This window comes from Perognathus longimembris, chromosome 1 (genome assembly GCF_023159225.1).
Source record: "Perognathus longimembris pacificus isolate PPM17 chromosome 1, ASM2315922v1, whole genome shotgun sequence".
NCBI classification, from domain to species: domain Eukaryota; kingdom Metazoa; phylum Chordata; class Mammalia; order Rodentia; family Heteromyidae; genus Perognathus; species Perognathus longimembris.
In genome coordinates, this window is record NC_063161.1 from 96466236 (window position 1) to 96491269 (window position 25034).

Genomic DNA, 25034 nt, shown 5'->3' on the forward strand with positions numbered 1-25034 from the left:
AAGGAAAAGAATTTCTGCAACCTCAAAATAGCATTTGATAATTCAGATCCTGAATAAGATGTTTTTCCCAAGACCATGAAATACTAATTTGCAGGCACAGATATTCAAGAACCATGTTATGACCCTTTATCCTTCAGATATGCTAATAAGCTATTATTATAAGCTTTTATATCCAGTAGGAATGGCTGAAATGTATTACATTTTATGCAGTGTTCCTTTTCAGTGTTGTCTACTTTATTACCTGTGTATTAAAATGGAAAAAACACACACACACACAAAACTATGGTACTCATGCACAATTTTAACCTAAAAAAAAAATCACACACATAGAGTACACACACATTTGATACAGTGTAATTACCCATCAACTCACTGGTAATACTTTTAGATTGACAGTTACATTTTGCTGGGATTTTAAAGCTTGACAGTTCTATTTATGCAGAACATGCCAGTGAAATCAATGAACAAATTGTTCTTTTAATAAATATCTTAATGCTCCATCTACAATCAAGTGGACTATTTTCTTTGTACATGTACAATACTATATGGTATTTTAACCAATATTGATTGAGGTTTTGCCAGATAGAAGGCTCTCACATTTAAGAGAGAAGGTAAAAAGTTAATGGGTATTATCCCTGCCCTACAAAACAACAGAGAACACCATGAAAGTAGAGCATATCTGCAAGGTATTAACCATAATTTAAAAAATTTGTGAATGGGAAGGAGAAAGAACAAAGTGCTTAGAAGCTCAGAGGAGGACACAAACCTTTTCTATTATAAAGATTTAAAAGAAACAGGAGAGGAAATTAAGTTTCAGGATAAATCTTGAAAAATAGACAATGTGAATACAGGTAACTAAATTGAACCATTTCCCCGAAGTAATAGAAATAAGGAAGACCTGGTAACAATACTTCCATTCACTTAACTGAACAAAATGAAACCAAAATCACTTAAGTGCCTCCTCCCTACTACTAGCACTGACTCTGTGCCAGGACAGCTCAAATACACCTCCTACCTAACATCAATTCTTCCCCGTTTGGAGGTCCAATGGCATTATATCTCTTCTGTCCTGTGTCACTGAAGCTACTCTGCATCCCTGTATTCTGCTGCCCGGCTGAATGCTATTGAGTCAGCAGATCACCTTCTGCTACCTCAGTGTTCCCAGCTGCAAAACAAGCATAATAGAAACACTAACTTTTGCAGATTTGTAATGAGATTTAAATTCATTAAAATATGGAAATAATTAGACCACTGTATTGCCTTGTTATCATAGAAATAAAACTGCTTATTATTGTGGATGGTATTGGCGGTTATGGGTGATTTCCCTGAAGAATAATGTTTTTCAACCTTAATGTAAAGGAATCACCCAAGGACCTTACTAACAGGCAGGAAAAAGTTTAGTATTGTTGACGCGTGTCCTGAAAGTCGGCATTTCTAACAAGTTCCCAACAAGTACTGTTGATGTGACAAGTCAATTCATGCCTGTGGTCCATGAAGAGATCTGGGTCCTTGAACCACTTGGGAATAAAAAGATAATAAACATTTAGAAACATCTAAAGCCCAGGGCCAATGCCACAAAATGCCAAGTGATCATTTAGAGTGAAACTCCTTGATTTAAGAATGAATTAAAAATTTTGAAACAATGTTCCTTGGCCACGAGTTATTTCACAAGCCTTGATATTGATACAGAATATAGAATAAGCCTTAAAGCAGACACAAGGACTTTTTAAATTGTTTTACCTTCTTGGAAACTAAAGGATTCATCTACAGTTAGTGTTCACTGTATACTTTCAGTGCATTAAGTAAAACAATTAGTGAGTACAGTCTGATTATCCATTTTCAAACTTTTGAAGTAATGACTCCAGCCCAAGTTCTAAGAAGCATTGATTTAATGAAGTATGCCCAGTTAGAAACTCCACAGATCAGTTTATATTTACACATTGTTCTTAAGGATTAATTTTTTTCTTGAAGTATTAAAACTGTAAGCATGATAGTCTTTTCTCTCTCTGGTTTTATCCTGCATGATATTAACTTTTCACATTTGTAGAAATGCATGTCAAGTTTTATAATAACTCTCTTTCAAGTAATTCACACTGAGACCTGAAGCCAAATAATAAGATGAGTTTGATCTCCATCATCTACTCTGTTAAGTTATTACTTGATAATAGTGAATGTAATGTGGGACACATGACATACTTAAGGGAAAATTAACTTCAAAAAATAGGAATGTATTCTTTGAGGAATCACTTAGTACTACAGTATATCATAAACCTTCACAATTCACGATTTCAGGAGACTACATAGTCAAACAGTGTGTGTGTATGTGTGTGTGTATGTGTGTGTCTATGTGTGGTGTGTTACACTTTTTCTTGTACAGTTTACCAGTAGCTATCAATAATTTATCATTTACCATGAAGAATTTAGTGTTTTGTGAATATTAGAAAATGGTCCAAAGATTTTTTACAAACCTAGAGTTTGGGTTCTTAATATATTGATGAGCTAGGACTCTGTTTCTGAATTCCTGGTGATTAATGACTTGGTAATTATCTTCCAAAATAGTTTTATATGTATTGCTGTGTGTCAAGCAAGAGTCTTAGCATAAATCACATCATCAAATTAAACAAATATGTAGGGAACATGTGGTCTGTGAGAGGAAGAGGTTCCTAAGTGGCTACTTATGAAATTGGATTTTTTGCAATATCAAGCAGCATGTGATTCTTCGACCTCCACTCCTCAGCCACAGGTCATGGGAAAAAAATTCAAAACATAGTATTGAAAATAAATACCAGTTTTTAACATGACATTATTTTCTCTATTCCGATAAACTGTGAATCTGAAAGAAGGTTAATGTGAGTAGAGGCAGTGAGGTGGTTCATTCTGGTATAAAAGTTTAGAAAACTGAGATGGGAGGTAATAGGACTTATTAGGAATCTGGATTATATTCTAGAGATAATAGTAAATCACTCGAGTAATTTTGGGTATGGGAATGGAATGCCATAGTTGCATCATCATCTTAAAAGATCTCCAGTAAAACTGTCCTGTAAAATTCTTCAGTAATGGACACATGTCATTATACATTTGGAAAAACAAAAAACCCAGAACTGTTTCAACAATAACAATTGAACTTTATCATAATTTCTTAAATTATGAGTTTTTGTTTATAACTGTGTTATGTAATAATGCTTTACTAATTTCTCAATTAAACAAATGTACCACATTGATTTAAAATAACCACCAATAGATATTATGAATGTAAAGAGTATATAAGGATCTTTAAACTTTTGTTCAAATTTTATGTAAACCTAAGACTTTAAAAAATGTTCATTAATTAGGTGTGAATGGGGAGATTGTTAATTACTGAGGGAGGATGAGATTAGGGAATTAATTAGGAAGACAACATAGTATTTATGTTAAAAGTAGCATAGCTTCTTTCAGAAAAATCTTGCTACCAGAAATACACATTGGTATCCAGTTTTCAGAGATTGGAGCTCTACTTTGCAGTAATGGTGAGGTGGTAGGAAAATAGAGGAGGGAAGAAATCATGTTTCTATCCATGAGATGAAATTGGAGATGACATCTTTATTTTTATTCTACTGACCTTTAGATTAATGTTTATTTTCATATGTACCAAATTTAATGTTTTTCATGTGATCCTAAATAACAAACAAAAAATAAAACTGCATTTGCATCAAAAATAATAATTTTATAATAAGGTAATTCAAGGATTCATATGACTTGGAACCTAAAACCTCCCAAAGAACTATATTAAGACACAAAGGCAGGCCATCATCAGTTACACATGGAGTCAATGGTGAATTTGTAATGGAAGACAGAAGTAGTGTTTTGGAGCTAAATCTAATAACCTTGAATAACTTTAAAACTATCACATTAAAATAATATCACCAGAAACTGAATCTATGTGAGAAGTTTGTTTTCTACCTAGCAATCTAGCAACTTGACACAGAAAAATAACTATCACCTAGAAATACATTTATGTAGCCTTAATTCAATACCTAAGTTTTTCATTTCCAAAGAGTAATTGGGGTATCATTGTATGTATATTGCCAAACCTGTAGACTTATAAGTTATTTCTGTTAATACCAGTAAGATTGATTTTCTTTCTGTCCTTTCAGTTACATAGTTCTTGACTATTAGATCAAAACAACAATAATAACAAATAAACAAACCTTACAATTCATGATCAGTCTCTGTATGTTCTGACCTGAATGCTGGCACCATACTAAGACTTGATTCATTATTGGGTAGGGGATAGGGGAAAGAACATCACGTTCTGGTCTTAAAAGTTCTCTGAATGGCAGAACAAGAAATGCCAAGTTATCAATTAATCATAATAATGTGTTTATAACGTTTGAAGTTTTACAAACCAGAATTAGAATTATACATATGTGCTGAATTGCTCAACCAGGGACATTCTTAAGAATGCTTACGGCCTGCTGAGAATTCTTTCAGGGATTATTTATTAATTCAAATCTCCTTATGTACTTTGTGCTCCATGGGCACAAAACCTTGTGCTCTTGGATGTTTTTATTTGCTCAGTTTTATGAAAAGAACAACAATTCTGGGAATTTGGAAAGGTCGTTTTAATCAAAAATAAAAACTCTTATTTTCAGCCTCTATTTTGTGTGCATTACAGAGGTATTGAAAGCAAAGATGCAAGATTCTGAGTCCCAGAATCCTCTGCTCTAAGAGCTGCAGCTGACTTTGAAGATCAACAAGATTAAGTCAACCTCCTCTATGGTCATGCACTACTTATCAACAAGTCATAACTAGGATACACGTCTTGAGACTCGTAATCAGTCACCCTTCCACCAGCCTGCCTTAGTGCTGCTTTGAGTAGACAGAGAAATAAAATCCTATAGTAAATTTAAGCCTGTATTCTTGTGAGGATAATTGAAAGTATTCATTAGGGCTAGTAAGCAAAGTTCACACACACAGTGACAGAGATAGACTCTGAGTATAATAATCATATTATTAAAACTTTACTACAAACAATACTGCAGTGAATTTTCTATTCTTACACTTTGTTTTCCTTGGACTCTTCATCATTCCATGGCAAAAAGAGATAAAATAAAATTCAAATCAGCCTCAGAATCGGACATGGATTATCACATAAATTTCACATTTCTACCAAACATAAAATGTTCTAGTTTTATGACTAAGCACATTTTTTGTTTTGCTCCTCACAAAATCAGAATCAAAATGGAGATGCCACTTGAAAATTCTGTGCTAAGTAGAAGAAGCTAGACAATTAAAGGTCACATATTGTATGATTGTATTCATACCAAGTAACCAGAAGTAAATTCACAGGGAAAGGACACAGACTGGTAGTTACCAGGGATAGGGAGAAGAAAAGGATCAGGAATAATGGGTGATGAAATGTTTTAGGACTAGACAGAGATGGTACTGCACAGTTTTGTGAATGTACTCACTACCCTAGTTGTACAATATTTATTAGTCCACTGTGGTTCCACATATTCTGGTGGTGATTATATGTTCTTCATTTTCCTCAGTTTCTGTCCAGCTCAATGAAATCAAATTGCATAGAATTTGGCTTCAATGTCAATTGGCTGAATCATTCATAGTAAAATGTTGACTTAAAAAAAATCAAGATGGTGAAGGAGTTTTGAAAGCTAAACAGAATCAAGAACTTAAACAATGTTCAAGGTCTGCCTTTATTTTACAGAAAACAGGTATAGTTCCCACTGGGTTTTCTTGAACACCGAAAACCTTCTCCATCATTGTAGTATGCTGACATTATCACAGACATAGTATTTTCTAACAAATGATCCACCATTTGAAAGTTCTTGTCCCTTGAGGAAGATGTCAGGTGGTAATATCATAGTCTATTTTTAGCCATAATCATGTCTTTTATTTTCCCCTTACCGGGGTAGACTTCATCCTATTTTTAATGTTTGTGGACCAGCTCTTTTGGCCAGTATGATAGTCATTACATTTTCATTCCACAATGGCAGTAAATCCCCAAGAGTATGTGTGTGGCGTGTAAGTTTTTATGTATGGAAACAGCTGTTGAACTAATAGCTAATCCCTGATGTTATGCTGGTTAGTCTTCAAGTGGAATTGTGCATCCTCATGTTAGTATTTTTGGGACTTGAAGAAGATTATAATGAATGACTAAAATACACTTACTCTATCACATCAAGAGAAATCATCATGCAGATCCCTCACATCATTTCAAGATAAGGAGGATGCTGAGCTCTCTGAACCCTACCTAAGCAGCATAACAACTTTAGTTTGTGTGGAAACTGATGCATAATGCACCAGTACCCACCTTTTCATTTGTCCAATAACATTTTGTTTTGTTTTGGGTTTTTTTGCCATTCCTGGGGCTTGAACTCAGAGCCTGAGCCCTGTCCTTGACTTCTTTTTGCTCAAGGCTAGCACTCTACCACTTGAGCCACAGTGCCATTTCCAACCTTTTCTATATGTATGGTGCTGAGGAATTGAACCCAAGCCTTCATGTATACATGGGAATCACTTTACCACTAGGCTGTATTCCCGGCCCTCCAATAACATTTCATAATGTCTTTCTTACAGATTTATTGCAAAGGTTGCATGAAATGCTTTGTGCAAAATCATTCTGTGATCAGTAAAATGCCTTATAAATGTATTATGACACAATGATTAATTGCTTCATATTGAAACAAATTTCCAAAGAAATATATTTTCAAATTGATATATATTGTAAAATTTTCCTTGGAAATGACTGTGGAATGACATTTACACATGAAAATTCTGGGTAGGTTCAAGTATAACTTTTACGACATGGCTTATTAAAAGATTGAAGATAAGCTTGGCTTATAATTGCAAAGTAAATTCATTGAATCTTTTCCCATTTGGGTGATAAAATATATAGTTTAACTTTATGGCAGGGTATATATGAGATAAGTCCAGATGTGATTAGTGTATTTTAGTACAAATAATTTTCATTCAACAAAGTATGTTTTATTACAAATAATTTCAATCAGCAAATACATTATTCCCCAAAGGCGAATTATTGATTGTCCCCTAGAAGCAATAGTAAAAATAGTAACAGATAGAAAAGTCTCCTAAAAAAAGGCTACAAAACTCTAAAACTGCCATAATAGACATAGAATACTACATAATTGCAACAGAAGTTGGAAGTGGCTGGTCAAGATACATTGTACTTATAACCCAATTTATAGGATTTAAACCTGTTTATACAACTAGTTCATAATTAAAAAATAAAAACACATTACCCTTAAGAACTGACATTCTTGGGGAGGAGGGGATGCAGATGAACAACAGTCACACACATAAAAGTATGGCGTAGCCGGGTCATGTAAGAGGAGATGAGGAAGAGAGGGAGTAAAGAAATAGAGGGTGGGGGTTGGGAACATGGTTTAGTGGTAGAGTGCTTGCCTAGCATGCATGAAGGCATGGGTTTGATTCATCAGTACCACATAAACAGAATAAGCAGGAAGTGGCACTGTGGCTCAAGTGGTAGAGTGTTAGCCTTGAGCAAAAGGAAGCCCTGAATCCGAGCCTCAGGACTGGCAAACAAGCAAACAAAAAAAGAAATAGAGGATGACATGGTATAGCTCTAGTTACAAATACTAAGGATCTCTGAGGGGTCCAGGTGTGCATGATGAGTTGTGGAATAACATAAGCTGGAGCTGGCCAGCTGGAAGGAACAGAAGGAACAAAGGCTCCTACAAGAGAATTTGCCTGACATAGATAAATGACGAGTAAGGAGTGTGCTACAAAAGGATGGATTCTACAACCACTACCCCTCTACCCTCCATTACATTTTTCTGTATCAGAAGCTATCCAGAACACATCAGTTATAGCAAACATCCTGTTTAGTTCTAGTGAAGACATGGTCACTAGGATGTGTTGGTTTTGTATCACTGTGACAGGATAATTACAGAGGAGGAATTGCTCACCAGTGATCCTAAAATATGTGCCATCTGCCCCTTTTCAGAATATGTGTAGTGACCCCTTACTTTGTATCAGACTCTATGTTGTTGTTAGATCTGTAAATGCATTGTACATTTTAATAAAAATGGAACATATATTTTCCATGTCAAAATCTAGATATTATTTTTCCTGGCAGAATATTTGATTTTTTAATTGTATTGTGTACCAACAGAAAGGTCATTTTCCATTTTCTTCAAGGGTAATTTTTTTTCAAATTTTTATTATCAAACTGATGTACAGAGAGGTTACAGTTTCATACGTTTGGCATTGGATACATTACTTATACTGTTTGTTACCTCGTCGCTCATACCCCCCTCCCTCCTTCCCCTTTCCCTTTTCCCCCATGAGGTGTTCAGTTCAGTTTTGAAAGTATTGCTTTTGTAGTTGTTTGTCTTTTTTTACCCTGTGTCTCTCAATTTTGGTATTCCCTTTCAATTTCCTAGTTCTAATACCAGTATACATGGTTTCCAATATACTCAGATAAGATTACAGAGATAGTGTAGGTACAACCACAGGAAGGTGATACAAGAACACCATCAATAATAGAAGCTACAGATACACATGGAACGTTGAAAGTAGTTATAACTGTGATTTAACAATCGTTTCCATAACATGGAGTTCATTTCACTTAGCATTATCTTATGTGTTCATAAGGGTATAGCTATTGGGCTCTTGTGATCCACTGCTGTGACTTGCCGGTAATTTTTCAATCATGGTAAACTGAGAGAATAAAGTATCATGCCATTGCATGAAGTAGAATGAAGAACAATCACTGCTAAAGTTGTGCTTGTGGTTTTTCTCTTGTTAGTGTTCAGATTCTATCATCTCTGAAGTGTACCTGGATCAGGCTGATAATATGCCCTTCCAGGAACAGTGTTGGCAGATGAGGCACAAGATTTTTGAAGATTTCACAGACACAATGTAGCCTGTAGCTACAAGTCTCTTTGGAGCTACTGACCTTCTGAATCAGTCCTCAGGTCATGTACTAGCTCATATGAAAAACTGCTACACTGCGTCCACTTGGGGCGTCTCTTTCTGCATAGGCAAATGGCCAACACTCTGCTAGCAACAGAAGATGCTTCATACTCTATTTTCTATTAGTTTTTCTCTTTAGGAAAAAAAGCACAAAAGCAAACAAAATTTGAAAGATGTTATTGCCAGGTGCTGGTGGCTCACACTCATAATCCTAGCTACTCGAAATAAGTGAGATCTGATTATTCAGGTTCGAAGGCAGCCTGGGTAGAAAAGTGTGAAACTCTTACCTCCAAAAATTTACCAAAAAAAAGAAAAAGAAAAAAAAAAGCCAGAAGTGGAGCTGTGGCTCAAGTGGCAGACGACTAGCCTAGAGTGAAAAAACTCAAGAATAGCATCTAGGCCCTAAATTCAAGCCCTAGTACCAGCATGTAAAACAAACAAACAAATATATCATAATGGATTGAATTTAAGATTTAAAGGAAGAAAAGATTGAAGTAGCAGCTAGTGAAGAAGGAAGCTGGAGAAGATGAATTTGAAATTTATATACATCAGATTTGTTTGCAACCAATCTGTTCAGTCTCACAACTGTACTCACAACCACACAAAGCTCAGTGGTTTTTTTTGCCTGGCTACCTGACCCTTCCCTTCTCCTCTTTCCTTCCTTCCCCTTTTCTCCCTTCCCAGCTCTCCAGAAAATTCACCTTGCACACTATGAAAATTTCATTCCAAACCTTCCCCTACACAGCCCACTCTTTTTTTCACAGAATTTCTGATCCTAGTCAACTTCTAAACTACTCATTTGCAAAAACCTCCTATTATCCTAAACTTGACATTTGAAAAATTTTTGGAGTACCCCAAATGCAGGTTTGTGACTGTACATATACAGGGGAAACTTTAAAAAGCATGGGAAAGTAAGTGGAATAAAATAGAAACTAACTGTAGGTACCACCTTAAACTTCCTTATTTTATTATCAACCTTGTGTCTGTCATAATTTTTGCACCTATTGTAGTGTGGCCTGCTTTTTTCACATTGACAGTGTGAAAATGTCTATTTCTCCATAGAACTACATAGTCCACTGAACCCTGATTGGAATCACCAAATGGCATCAATGATCACTTATTTCCTGTCTTGATGATGAACTTAACTTAAGGTGTTATAGACAATGCTGCATTGGACATCTTTTATTATGAAACATAATTACTCAGGAAATCTTATTTTTTTCCACATTTCTTAAAGACCCACATAAGGAGCATATGCTCTGAAAATATTACTTCTTTAAAAATAACAAAAAGCGGGCTGGGGATGTGGCCTAGTGGCAAGAGTGCTTGCCTCGTATACATGAGGCCCTGGGTTCGATTCCCCAGCACCACATATACAGAAAATGGCCAGAAGTGGCGCTGTGGCTCAAGTGGCAGAGTGCTAGCCTTGAGCAAGAAGAAGCCAGGGACAGTGCTCAGGCCCTGAGTCCAAGCCCCAGGACTGGCCAAAATAAAACAAAAACAAAAACAAAAAGCAGGCCTAGTGAAAGGTTTAGAATGCAAAAATCAAGATAATTTTATAGAAGATATGTGTTTTGTTCAAATACACTGGTAAAATACACGTATTTGTAGACAAATAAGTTCTCAACTCTGGGAGGCTTATTTCTCATTTATTGTTGCTATGAATAAGAAATACAAGATATGAAAAATTGGTTACAATTCTCTCACAAAAACTTGTTCTAAAGTATATCAAAATAGTCATTTATCTTTGGTTTTATTGCGGGGCGGGGGGTCGGGGGGGCTTTGAACTCAGGGCTGTGTCCCTGAGCTTCTTTTGCTCAAGGCTAGTGATTTACCACTTTAGTCACAGCACCACTTCCAGCTCTTTCTGAGTAGTTTATTGAAGCCAAGAGTCTGATGGGGACTTTTTTGCCTGGGCTGGCTTTGAACCACAATCCTCACACCTCAGCCTTCTGAGTAGCTAGGATTACAGGCATAAGCCAGCAGCACCTGGCTTTTATTCTATTTATAAATGAGTTTAGACCTTTCACATCAAGCAAGTCTAAAACATACTGGCAAATATCTCCTCTGCAAAATATCACATCCACAGTCAATACACTGACTAGATTATGGTTTCATAACAAGATTTTGGTCCATAAGTAGAAGGTTAAGATAGCCATGCTGTTTTTTTCCTTTATTGTCAAAGTCAAGTACAGAGGGGTTTCAGTTTCATATGTGAAGGATAGCCATGCTTGTTAAAGCTAAGTTACAAAGACCTGGAGAATTAAAAAGATACACAGCACCTTACATAAAAAAGTATGAAAGTTTGAAAGTGGCTTCCCATGAGTGCTACATGTTTAGATTAAAACATGATGTCATATAAAATGAAATCTACTGACATAATCTGGAGCAATGCATAGACTCACATCTCTGATGGTTCTCTGAGAATGAGGTCTTAGGAGGGTTCTGAACACACTGAAGGAGAGGAACTGTCGTAACACTGTACTAACACCTGCAGGAGGGCAAAGAGACTTCTCCCTCATATGCTAAGGCTGAAGTTCAGTCTAGTTCTTCATTTGAGTTTGGCAGAGCCTAAGTTTTCTTTAGTTGAAACTCAATAGATAGGTTACTATCCCTTGTTCCTCGGAACCATTAGAAAAAGAGTGATCACATTTTAAAATGGGGTGTGTGTGGGAGTTGGTCAATTCTAGAAAGAATAGAGAACTAAGATATTTTTAGGACCTAATTCTCAGAGTGAAATACATCATTGCATTACCAACATGAGAGATCATTGAAAAACTAAAAATCCTCCCCATTCATCACCTTTTCAATAAAGATAAAAATTTTAAATAAGAAAAATCTAAACCCCACTCCTGCCATGAATCTACAAATGTCACCTCTCTGCTCTAGCTTTTGTCTCTGGGAAGAGAGATGTACTGTTCATATTTTCACTCTTTTATGAATAGATTCACATATTTATTACTGTTTTTCCTGTTTTGTTATCATTCTTAAAAAGCATATTAGTTGAACCAGGGGTTTTCATTGTGATTTGCCCTATACTCCTACAATGAACCCTGATTAATACCCCTCCCCCACCACACCCTCCATCCCTTCTTAGGACAATTGGAACAAGTTTCATTGTTTTGTTCTCATACATAAAATAAAGTACTTTGACCATATTCACCCCCCTCTTTCCCCTTTCACAGGTGTTCCCCGCCAACAGAACCTGTTGCACATCCCTGCCCTTGTTTCTGCGTCTGAAAAGTGTCTGTGGCTTGAAATTTGAGCTCTTTCAAATAGAAAAATTCTTATTATCTCACTCAAGAGAAAGACCTCTGTTATTAGTAGGAGGATTCCTATTACCTTAAAAAGAAAAACTTTACTCTTGAATGATGTTTGGAAGTGTTTTTTTCTTTCATAGTTTGAGTCACCCCCAAAAAACATATTGCATCGTCACTATTTTCCATCCTTGTCTGTATAATTTGGAGGCCACCATTCATCAATTGTTAATAAGGAACTAAGGAGTATAGATTTCTAATCAGGCTGTTGCATTGATCAGGGAGGAGCTTCTGGATAAGAAGTATGGTGAGGCAAGTTTAATTATTGACATTCCAAAAGTGTATTGAAGGTCACTGGCAAACTCTTACTTATATTCCACTTGGACTTCTGTTTGGGGACCAAACTATTCTTTAGAAACACTCTTGAGAGTTTTTTGTGTTTTTTTTTTTAATAGCAGTTCTTCTTTAAAGCAGTGCTATCTTTCCAAACTTTTCCAGCGGGTGGAACAATGCTGCTTGTGTGCTCACAAACACTCAAAGAATTAATACACTGTTTCAAGAAAGATTTGCTTTCCAACGTTGAACTTTCAGAACTCAGAACACCTTATCACACTTTCACAAGCTTTCTCTCTGAAAATGGAAAAAGAAAAAAAAAAAAAGGAAAGGACGGGGAGAGGGAGAGGGAGCCTGTTAGGACTTGTGCCAGTTAAATCCGATCTCCCCAGGGATTTGTTTTTCTTCTGGCGTCAGATTAGATGTTCAAATCAAGCAGTGTTTGAGGTCTAGGAGGAGGGACTGTCCATGGGATTCTGAGTTAGGCTAATCCCCACACAGCAGCACATTCCAAGGGGCTAATCTGCCCCCAAGTTCATTGCTTACTTGAAATGTCTCTTGGGGGAAGAGCCCAGCAAGTGACTTTTTTTTCCAGTGGGCGGTCATAAGAGCATTATTAACAGGATGGCCAGCCCTGGCCACAGCAAAATGAAAGCAACAGGAGCTGCTCCGGGAAACAGCCTTTGCCACCAGCCAGAGTCAGTGCTCAGGTAAAATGATTTCAGCTAACTTTTCTCTTGATCCGTTTCTCAAATGTTGGATCTGGGGACTTAGAGGAAAAACCCAAGAGTTACCCAGAGAGGTATTGAGAGAAAACAAAAGGCAAAAAGGGAACAAATGTAGTAGGTTTCTTTGGTCTTTAGTATTGTTTGCTCCAATGCAAACAGGCGATCCACCTGAAGCAGAAGAGTGTAGCACAGAAGAGTGGATGACATTTTCTTTGAATTTGTTTCTAGAAACTTGATGTACTCTGATTATCTTGTGATGGCTGGTTCAGGCTATAGTCTTTCTGTTAAGTGATTCTGGAAAAAAAAAAAAACAAACATATTACAAGAGCACTGCCTAAGACTTTCTCAAGAGATATGTAACGTATTGTCTCTCCTGGAGATGATATTGGTTCTATAGCTTGTAGGGAACAGAGAGGAAAAAAGGCTCAAATTAGTTTGGGATCCAACGATGGGGTGATAGCCTTTGAGAAAAAGAGGTTAAATCTGTTTGGATGAAATGACTTATGTTTTTCTTTTATTTCATTTTATGGTAATATTTACAAGCTCTTCTTCATTTCTATCACTCTGATGCTTTATGGATTGTATATTTAATTTTCCAAAGTTAATATATGCTTAACTGATTGTGGGCAATCATTAATACTTGGTTCAAAGTGTGGATATCATTTTTTATTTTGAATAAACAATCTTTTAATTATTAGCCTTTGAAAAAACACTTCCCTGTTACATCTCACACATGACTGATACTGCAGAAAGACAAAAAGGAAAAGAGCTCTTCACAAACTCAGCAATAACCATGTGACTGTACTATCTTTAAAAATATGCAAAAGTAATTTTCTGAGAGTAGAAACCACCTTTCCTAACAGGACAAGACTTTTCTGGAGCTTATTTTAAATGAAAAGATTTTAGGACAGACTATCCCTTGAAGTGTTATGCTAGAAAAGAATTCAAAGGTCAGCTACAAACATGGCATGTCAAAATTATTTCATGCTTTCTAGCAACGAGAATAATCATTGTGTGCTAACTTGGTTGGATTTGGAGCAAGTATAAAGTCTCATGCAGAGGATTTCAAAGGCTTAGAACAAAAGAAAAGAGAATTAGTTTAGAGAACAAGTTAAACCATGATTATGCTTCAAATATGCCCTCTCCAAGAAAAAAAATTTAAGAATTTAGTCTGTCTACACTGAAACCTGAATAAAAGCTTAAAAAAAACAAATCCCACAATAGTGCAGAGCAAAGTGTGCATGCTGTTTTTTTTAGAATTTCTAACATGTACTATACATATATTGTTTCAAGATTTGTTGTCTTTCTCAGAAACAACAGGAATCAAATTCACTTACAACATATCTTTTACTTTATATTTCTTCATTTCCTCCCAGTTGTGTATGCCATAGCAAAGGAAATTATTAATCTACTATTAACAATAAAGTAAAATTGATTTCAATCATTTTGCTAACAATGAAGTTGCCTTTTCACCTTTGAGAAAGTCATAATACTTTATATTAAAAATCAATTTGGCAATATATCTTAATATATATTTTAACATATGCTAACTTGCTGCAACCATGAGGAACTTTCAAATTAAAACTGGAATCTAGGAATGGAAAAAGTTATGAAGGTGGCCTTGAAAATTTTAATCCATTTACTTACAGTCCCCCAGATCCTCAAATTAAAAGTCCCACTGTGATTTTATTTCTTTACTGATGCCATGACAATGTCTATCCCTTCTTTTATTTCTTTTCAGCCTTCTAAAGCATTCCTAAGTTTTCACCCCATGCGTGACCTCAAATAGAGAGAAAGAACAAATAGCAAAAGGTTCATTTCAGAGGTGAGGACTGGCAGAGGGACTTGAGGAAGTGAAAGGTGCAAGTTTGAATTGCTTCTACCATGCCACTAGACGTCCAAAGACAAAGCCACTGGCAGGCATGCCCAGGTACCACTGTTCACATCAACAGCATTTAATGCCAATAATATCTCATCCGAAGAAGCCATGTAGAAGAGTGAACAAAAGTAGGAATCCAAGAATTGTGCTGCTCAAGTTCAAATTCTGGCTTTAACACTCATTTACTACATGCCTGTCTCAATTTCTTCCTTGGGGAAATGGCTATAATAGTAGCACTTCTCTCACAGAGCTCTTCTGAGGACCTGTGGAAATGGTACACTGAGAACAAAATGCCCAATTAGGACTCATAGGGAAACTACTGCATCTCAGGTGTTTGGCTGAAATATCTCATTTTGATGATTACAAAGCTCTCCAATCTGGCACTGATGGCTCATCCTTGTAATCCTACCTACTCAGGAGGCCAAGATCTGATGATGGAGGTTGGAAGTCAGCCCAAGAAGGAAAGTCTATGTGACTCTTATCTCCAATTAACTTTCAGGGGGAAAAATAGCTGGACTGGACATCATCTGTGGCTCAAGTGATAAGAGTGCTACCCTTGAACATAAAGGGGGTGGGGGACTGTCAGGGAGAGCACCCAGGCCCTGAGTTCAAGTCTCAGGACACACACACACACACACACACACACACACACACACACACACACACACGTAGCTAAAGCTCTCCAAGTAGCCGACATCTCCATGTTACAAAAGAGGCTTAGAGAATTGAAGTTGCTCTTCTGTACACTTTTTTTTAGTGGCCAGACAGGTGCTCTGTATTTCTCGATAAAAAGAAAGACCAACCTAGGTTATTGGTACTGGAAATTCCTAGAACCTACACTTGAATTTCCATCCAAACATTCAGAACTAAAAATCATACCAAAACCAGTCCCAACTGTAGATATAATAGTATGATAACCAAAGCATAGTAAGAATAACTCTATGTCATATGTTACCATTGTGCTATTTCTAGAGATGAGAGAATCTGAGATCTGAGGATCAAAGAATTCATGTGACTTTCTCCATCCCCCAAAACCTGATTAACACAACTTTTTCCAACCCGGTCCTCATATTCTGCAATAATAACTGCTTTTCAAAGGAAACTGATCAGCACACCCTGAAATTCACAGATGATTTTGAAGGCTAGCCAGAAAAAAATTTTAAAAGATAAAAGTTTGTTCTCTCTTTTTTTTCTACTCCCTGAGGTGTAGGGGAAGTGGGTTTCAGATGTCTGGTGAGGAACATTCTACCATCTTCCTGCCAAGAGATAGTATCAGTGAAAGTATTCAGTGTCTGAGGAAAATCAGGACCTATGAATAGTTTAACTTACAGGCTTTTTTTTACAAAGATAAAGCCTAGTTATCTCTATTGCTAAGCTTATTTGTGCTGCAAAAATGGAGCCACTGTGGGTTTTTTTTGTTTTTGTTTTTATTTGTTTTCTTGGTTTTGTCTACATTTTTTAGAAGACATTGACAATGGTCTTTTTTTATGGCTAGCTGACAAACAAAACTGCAAGTGTTCCCTCTGTGTCAGGAGGGTGCAGGGGTTCACCTGGGTCTGCAGGTCTCTAAGGCAATGTGGGTTTGCCTTTTTGTGTAGATAATATGTGAAATTCACAAATCATATAAGCCACCATCACCCAAACAAGATGTGGTTCTTTGGTGGCTATGTACCATAACCCTTGATGACACTTCTAAACTGTGCAGCATCCCAATTATTCAAGAACTACTGCCATCGTTGCAACCCACTTGTCAACTTTAACAGTGCCAGACTGAGTGAATGAAGTCAAACCCAACTTAGTTCTACTGATAACAAACCTTGGAGTACTATGCCAAATCAAGATGAGGAACAGCCATCAAACAAGGGCTGGTCACTATTCATACTAGTGACTGAGACAGGTCAACAAACCACTTTGTTGGGTTTGTTTTACGCATATGGATTAAGACCTGATATTAGATTAGAGAGATGATCACATATCATAACTTGCATCTTAAATGCTTTGCAAAGAAACATTCAGAGTAGCTTATTGGATTTTCTGAGAGACTTCTCTGTTTTTTTTCCAGTGCTGGTAGTAAAAAAAAAAGAGGTAGTGGGATGCTTTGAAACAAAGATCCTAGGGTTTGCTAGACTATCATTTGTCCATAGTAAACCTGATCTCAGTCTCAGTACTTCTGGATGGACAGTTATGAAAATGCCCATTCTAAGAAGCTGTATTTTCTTTATTTGCTGTATTTTTTCTATCTCCTACTCTTCTCTTAAGCATTAGTAATTTTGATTTTTTTTAAAGCATGGTGATGGTTAGGGCTTTTGAATTATATACTTTCCTCCATCATTTTTCTTTTCCACCTGTAAGTTAAATCTAATGGAAGCCATAAAACCCTTATTATTTAAATGTATTTGTGCTTACACTGAATGTTTGCTTTCTATAAGGTTGGAAGTGAATCCCATGCCTCCAAATCCATTGTCCCTGTAAAGTGCATTGTACTTGTTGTCTTCAAATATCATTATGATGGGCTGGGGATATAGACAGTCCAGTGATAAGAGCACTTGCCTAGTATATGCGAGGCCATGGGTTCAATTCTTGGCACTGCAAACAAAGCTCATCATGAATTTGTACGTATCCACCCACCAGTAACATTTTTAGCATGGCAATTTCCTTTAATTCTCAATATTATAACAGTAATCAAATTAGATTCCATGAATCATTGATTTTTATTATATGTAGTATAAATGTGTGCAATAATCATAATTTCTTTGTATCACATCCTAGTCTATTATGTGATTATGAAATTTTGCTTCCTAGTCATATTCAAAGCATATACTTATCTTTTTTTTCTCTCTCTCTTTTCAGGCTCAGAAATCCTGGATAGAAAGAGCATTTTATAAAAGAGAATGTGTTCACATCATACCCAGCACCAAAGACCCCCATAGGTAATGTTATTGTCTCTAATGTGTCAAGTAATTATACATTACTATCTAATGTACTAGTAATTATAGAGAGAAACTGCAATGGCAATTACTACCATTGCAAGGAATCCATGGTCAAATTAAGCATCTTTAACTTTTCATTACTGCTGGATAGTTTTGAGGCATATATTTATGTATTGTATTATGTATAAATAGATATTAAATATTTTATATATTATATAATGTAGTATTTCATGCCTACAGTTAACACTTAGCCTAAATGCCTATCCATTCCTCCATTGCAGAAGCAGCTAATTACTGCATACAATAGTGGGTCATATTATTGTTATGACTTTTGTTTCTTAAAATATTTTACCAAGGGATTGGGAATGTGGCTTAGCAGTAGCGTGCTTGCCTAGCATGCATGAAGCCCTGGGTTCCATTCAGAAAAAGCCAGAAGTGGTGCTGTGGCTCAAGAGGTAGAGCAAAAAGAAGCCAGGGAGAGTGCTCAGGCCCCGAATCAAGCCCCAAGAGTGGCAACTTATTATTTTTTTTTTTACCAAAATGCCTACTTGCTTAGTTTATTGATGGTAGTTATGGTTTTTTTGAGGGTCCAGGTACTGGAGTTTGATCTTACAACCTTGTATTTACTAGGTAGATACATCACCATTGAACCACATCTCCAGTCCTTTTTTTTTTTTTTGGTCATCTTTCTTTTTTTAATTTCATGTTTTATTTTATTTTTAAAATATAATTTTATTGTCAAGATGATGTACAGAAGGGTTACAGTTACATAACTAAGGTAGTGAGTATATTTCTTGTCAAACTTGTTATCCCTGCCCTCATTTTTCTCACTTCCCCCTTTTTTGCTGGTAATTTTTAAATGGCCTTGCACTTTCTGCCTAAGCATGCACCTGTTCAGTAATCTGCTTGTTTTAGGTTTCTAGTCATAGCTCGGATGGCAGGTATTCACCATCATGCCCAGCTTTTTCCCATTGAGCCAGAGTCTCATAAACTTTTCTACCAGGGCTGGCATAGAACCACAATCCTCATCAGCTGGGATGACAGGCGTGAACCACTGTACCCAGATATTGGTTCAGAAGGGGTGTCTCTTGGTGTCTCTTGGCTAGCTGACCTCAAACCATGATCGTTACTATCCCAGACTCCCAAATAGCTGAGGATGCAAATGAGAACTACCACCACCAGGCTCCATTAGTTTGTACCACTATGCTCTACTTAAGAGAAAAAAGGTAAACTAGAATTAAAGAAACCTAACAGATTACTAAAGACACTGCAGAATTTCAAGTTCCTCTTCACATCTTCTTAGATATGTTACTTACCTTCCTGAGGATGAATAGTGTATAAAATGGGAATCATTTGGGATAACCTAGCTCATCCACATCCTTGTAGAGAAAATGCCTCTACAAGGGGAAATTTAATAAAGCAATTTAAAATATAGTTTAGACAGTCATCCTGACTAGCTGTATGACCTTGGACAAATTATCTAACATCTAACCCTACAATATTTCATCATTAAATGGAGACAAAATTATTAGTGTTTAAAAAAAGGTAACTAAAAAGCTATATATCTATCATTATGAATATTTGTAATAGTTGGTAGTAGTAATATATAAAGGAATTTTTGTACTGGAAGGTGCAAATTTTAAGTTCTCAAATACATTCTGAATACTTTTTCTTTTTTTTTTCAAGAACACAAAAGCTTATGGATTTTTTATTCTCAGAATTGGATAATTGACAGCAAATGCCAATTTAGGAGACACAAGTTAGGTTGTGACTCACATATAAGTGAGATTTCTCATTTAAATGTGCATATTCAAGTTCTTCCCTCAAAGCTATTCAGTGTCCTTAGGCAGTATTTGATTGATGGAAAGAATGAGAAAAAGAAATATCTAAAAAATTTTTGTTCACAATGTCTAATCCCCAACAATACCAGGTGAAAAAGGTGTGGAAGGAGAAGGTCAAAAGGCCTTATTGTAGCTTAGCTAATGGGAAGTTGAAGGGAAGAAATAAGAAAAGATATACAGGTCATGTAAATCTTGAGATCCTGAAGTTCACCATTTATGAGATACAGCAACACTATCAAAGTTCACCTGAGAAGTGACTAAAATGGGCTAAGGCAGAGTGTAGCTGATTACCTAAAGTTTGAATTCCAGTGGTACTCCTATAAAGGGTTCATTTTTAACCTCTTATGTTATAGGTGTTGCTGTGGGCGTCTAATAGGCCAACATGTCGGACTCACTCCCAGTATCTCTGTGCTTCAGAATGAGAAAAATGAAAGTCGCCTCTCCCGAAATGACAACCAGTCTGAGAAGTGGTCCATCAGCAAACACACTCAGCTCAGCCCAACGGATGCTTTTGGAACCATTGAGTTCCAAGGAGGTGGCCATTCCAACAAAGCCATGGTAATCAGACAGCCCACCATTCATTTCCAGAGGCAATCTCATGGCCTGCAGAGGAGTGGCTAAGAGCCTAGAATTTAGTGTCCAGGCCCAACCTCAACTCTGCCACTAACTGGTGGGGCAACCTTTCCTTGTATGCCTTACCTTTTATTCTGTAAGTTCGAAGAAAGAAAGCCTTCCTTCTAGGACTTTTTAAAGAGATTAGGCACAGTAACTGGTATAATTAATAGTATAACAAATCCATTTATACTAGCAGCTATTAATTATACATAGTAATGGGGTGTGGTGAGATATTTCCATATATACATTCATTATGTCCTGATCAAATACAGCTGTCTTTATTCCCTCATATACGCCCTTCCTGGCCTCTTATCCATCACTGCTCCACATCCATGTCAATTTTCTTCCAGCTTCTACATCTAAGAGAGGCCATGCAGTATTGTATATGTGTGTCTGGTTCATTTTCCATAGTTAATCACTATTTATGATGTTATTTCCCATATCTCCTACATTTAGATCTTTTTTCCTAAATCCATTCTCCCTGCTTTAGTAAAAGGAATATTGCCATTATGTTTCTATTTGTTCCATTCATGTCTACCATTTTTCTTGATTCAAAGTGGAAATGATCATCACAGCCTCTTTCCTTTCTGATTCTAAGAGACATCTTGCTATCCACATGGAATGATATAGATCTGAGCAGCTGTTCTGTGTTCCTAGCAGAAGGTTGTATAGGAAGAGAATTTCTTTTATGGAGGATTTAAAATTTATATACAAATTTTACTTGTAGGAATTTCTATTTTACATTTCAGTGCTCATCATAAACCACTCTCTACTTGGTTGACATATTTTTAAAGGATAAAGTATAGCATATATTTCCAAACTTCTGGAAATTTTACAGTACAAAGGACTTGGTTCTGTTAAGACAGAGTTAAGTGAGGGAAGATCAGCAAGAGGTAACATTGCATGGGAACACCATAGAGTGTTCTGGGTTTGGACTGGAAATTCTGCTGAAAGCAGCACATTGAAAAACTAAAGGAAGACACATCACATGTATTAGCCAAAAACTGTGCACTGGTGTCTCTTCTCTCCCGTCCCCTTTCCTCCCCACCCCTCCCCTAACCTCTCCTCTTCTCTTCTTTCCCCTCCTCTCCTCTTCTCTCTTTTCCTTTCTCCTCTCCCCACTCCCCTATCACAGTAATTTCCTTACCAAGACTGGTGACTGAGGGCTGGGAATGTGGCTTAGTGGTAGAGTGCTTGCCTTGCATGCACGAAGCCCTGGGTTCCATTCCTCAGCACCACATACACAGAAAAAGCTGAAAGTAGTGCTATGGCTCAAGTAGTAGAGTGCTAGCCTTGAACAAAAAGGAAGCCAGGGACAGTGCTCAGGCCCTAAGCCCAAGCCCCAGGACTGGAAAAAAAGAATAATGATGACTGAGTTATTCTCACAATTTTTCCTCAAGAAAATTAATTTAGAGCTATATATTAAATTTAAAGAAATATATATGCATTACATTTGAACTATGTATTAGAAAGAAAGAGATGCTGTCATGTGTCACCTTCAGCATGGCTTTGAAAAACAAAGAGTGAGTTAGTCTTATCCTATACAGAACTAAGGGAAATGGAGATCGTCAGATTTCCTATGCACTTAAGGGATGTTTTCACCTATACATGGTCACTGAAAGTCCTTCCGTCAGCACAGTTCCCATTCATAGTATGGGACTGAAATGCTACAAGTTAGGAAGTGGCTAACTGGGTGATCATCATGACCGAACTTAGAGCCCACCACCTTGGCAGGGGGCTTGAATGGTGGCTCTAGCTGTAGTAGCCAGCAGGCATGTGGGAAGCATGTGGCCATAATTTCCACTGCTAACCTTCACTGTCAAATACAGAATGATACTCTTAAGAGTGTCCTGCAAAATCAATCACTTGGGAGTCTATGCTACCACAGGGTGCCATTGTCTCCACAAGAATTGGTCTGCTTTTTGTTGATGGCCTTCAGATAACCTATAAATCACAAAAGAAAAGCAATCTGTGCATTGCCCAGATGATCATTTTAACTGAAAACTAATCCCAAGTACCTGCAATTCATAAAACCTATAGCTAATCACAAATGACTTCTTTCAGTTTTAATAAGCCCAGTCATATTCTCCACCATTGAAAGTATCTAAAAGAATAGATGGTTCTCTTAGTAGTGAAGAGTATAGTTCTGAATACAGATAGTCTAAGTTCATCCAGGACTATCAAATAAATGTTAGATGACCTGGCAAAAGTTAATTTTTCAAACATCAGTAATTTAATCTATTCAGTAGAATTCACTGTTGATACTCTCATTCAAAGGCACTAAGGGTGATAAAATATATACAACAGTGATATATGCGGTGCTGGGTACTTCATACATGTAAACTAATTTATATTGTATCACTGTTACTAAAATCATAATAATTTTCCCTAGGCTCTGAAATAGAAAAGTAACAGAGCGCTGGGGATATGGCCTAGTGGCAAGAGTGCTTGCCTCTAATACATGAAACCCTGGGTTTGATTCCCCAGCACCACATATACAGAAAACTGCCAGAAGTGGCGCTGTGGCTCAAGTGGCAGAGTGCTAGCCTTGAGCAAAAAGAAGCCAGGGACAGCTCTCAGGCCCTGAGTCCAAGGCCCAGGACTGGCCAAAATAAAAAAAGAAATAAAAGAAAAGAAAAGTAACAGAAAACCACAGCTTAATACTTTGAAGGATATTCATTTAGATATATAGGTATTGCTATATTATCTTTGAACAGTAAGTAGCACTTTTTCAGCTAATATGTTTATACACTTTCATAGCCCAAAGATTGATCTTTGGGTCTGAAGCCACATTGGATTTTACTAATATCCTGGTTCTCTCATTTACCATCTGTATAACTACCCAGTTTACTTACCCCATGTCTCAGTTTCCTCATCTGTAAAAGGAGGATAGTAATTCCTATGCTTCATAGGGCAGTTTGAAGAATTAAATATGTTAATATATAGTAAGTGTTTAGCACTCTGCCAGTTGTTAGAGTTACATAAGCATTTGTGTTATTACCTCTACAAAGAGCAAACCTTTTCTTTCTGAGGCTAATCAGGCATATGCTCAAGGCTAGCATTCTGCCACTTGAGCCACAGTTGCCACTTCTGGATTATTTCCGAGTAGTATTTATTGGAGATGAGTCTCACAGACTTTTTTTTTTTTTTTTTTTTTGCACAGGTTGGCTTTGTACCAAGACCCTTAGATTGTAGCCTCTTGAGTAGCTAGATTAGTGACTATGAGCCACCAATGCCTGGTTTGAAGTTGAAATGATTTAAGGTATTCCAGAGATTCTAAAATGGATTGAGTCTTATTAATTTCTTTAGAGTAAAATGTAACATGGCCTTTGTCCTTCAGGCAACCCAAGATGAAGCCCGTATGCCTGTCAACTGGACAGGGTACAGTATGTGGCAGATTGTTGGAGTTTGGGCAGAGCATACAACAGTTGAAGGAAGGGTTATGTTAATAAAATGGTGCTCGTCAGGAATGCTGGGACATCTGACCTGTAATGTGGGCATGATAGCAATGTGTCAAACCTTCAGCACTAAAGATACTCCAGGGGTTGCTTGCAATGGTTGGCCAGCTTGGTGGCTTTGAGTAATGTAGTAGAACATCGCCAATGACCTCATTCAAGACTCCTAATGGTTTCCTAAGTTACTATGATTATTGCACTGTTCAGCTTGGCTTAAAAAATAGTAATTAATTCCAATCTATATGGGTAGCTGGAACCCCAAGATATTCATTTACTTTCTCAGTGTCACACAATTATTTAACAACAAATTTCTGGAACTCAACTTCTTAGGATGCATTTTATTTGTTCCATTTCTTCTCTTGTCATAACTGTCTACAACAGATGATAGCCATTTGGGGGAGTGAGTAGGAAGGCACAGCAAGCCATTGAGGAGTATCTAATTGCTACTACATTTCTAGTTCTTTTAAAGAGGTCTTGACATTTTTGGAGTAGAGTTATCAAATCAGTTTTACTTCATGAGGTTCATTAAATCAAAAGATGGAATCAGAGTGAGGTTTTTGTAAAATGATATATTAGAAGGGGTGCAGTGGCTCACGCCTATAATTCTAGCTCTCAGGAGGTTGAGATCTGAGGATCACGGTTCAAAGCTGGCCCACGCAGAAAAGTCCACATGATACTCTTATCTCCAATTAACCACTCCAAAACCAGAAGTGGTGCTGTGGCTCAAGTGGTAGAGCACTAGCCTTGAACACAGAGGCTCAGGGACAGCACCTAGGCCCTGAGTTCAAGTCCCACAACCCACAAAACAAAATTATATCTTAGGTTTACAGAGCCATTTCCCAAATACTCTGTGGTATAGGAGCCTTGACAAGCCCCAGTGAGATAGAAGGGGAGCCTGGCATATTTCAGAGAGATTGTCATCCTCAGGAAAGGTACTGAGAGAAGGATTCTGACTTCCTTTCCAATATGAAGCTGCATCCGAGCATATTCCAACCCTTGCCCCCCAAAGGCAGTTCCTGTATTACCCAAGGACATAGCATT

At 37.0% G+C, this 25034-nt stretch overlaps 1 protein-coding gene across 23 annotated transcripts in view; it reads left to right on the forward strand.

The window, feature by feature from the left end:
• Positions 1 to 13060: 13060 nt before the first annotated feature.
• Trpm3 (transient receptor potential cation channel subfamily M member 3) overlaps positions 13061 to 25034 on the forward strand; it is a 298633-nt gene continuing 286659 nt past the window's right edge. For 16 of the 23 annotated variants that reach the window (XM_048332551.1, XM_048332600.1, XM_048332675.1 and 13 more), the window contains exons 1-3: positions 13061 to 13255; positions 18003 to 18082; positions 20277 to 20481. In XM_048332551.1, coding sequence (XP_048188508.1) covers positions 20479 to 20481 — 3 coding nt within the window. In that variant the 5' untranslated portion in view covers positions 13061 to 13255; positions 18003 to 18082; positions 20277 to 20478. The remainder of the gene's footprint in view (positions 13256 to 18002; positions 18083 to 20276; positions 20482 to 25034) is intronic. The other 7 variants (XM_048332700.1, XM_048332714.1, XR_007208828.1 and 4 more) reach the window with 5 other exon arrangements.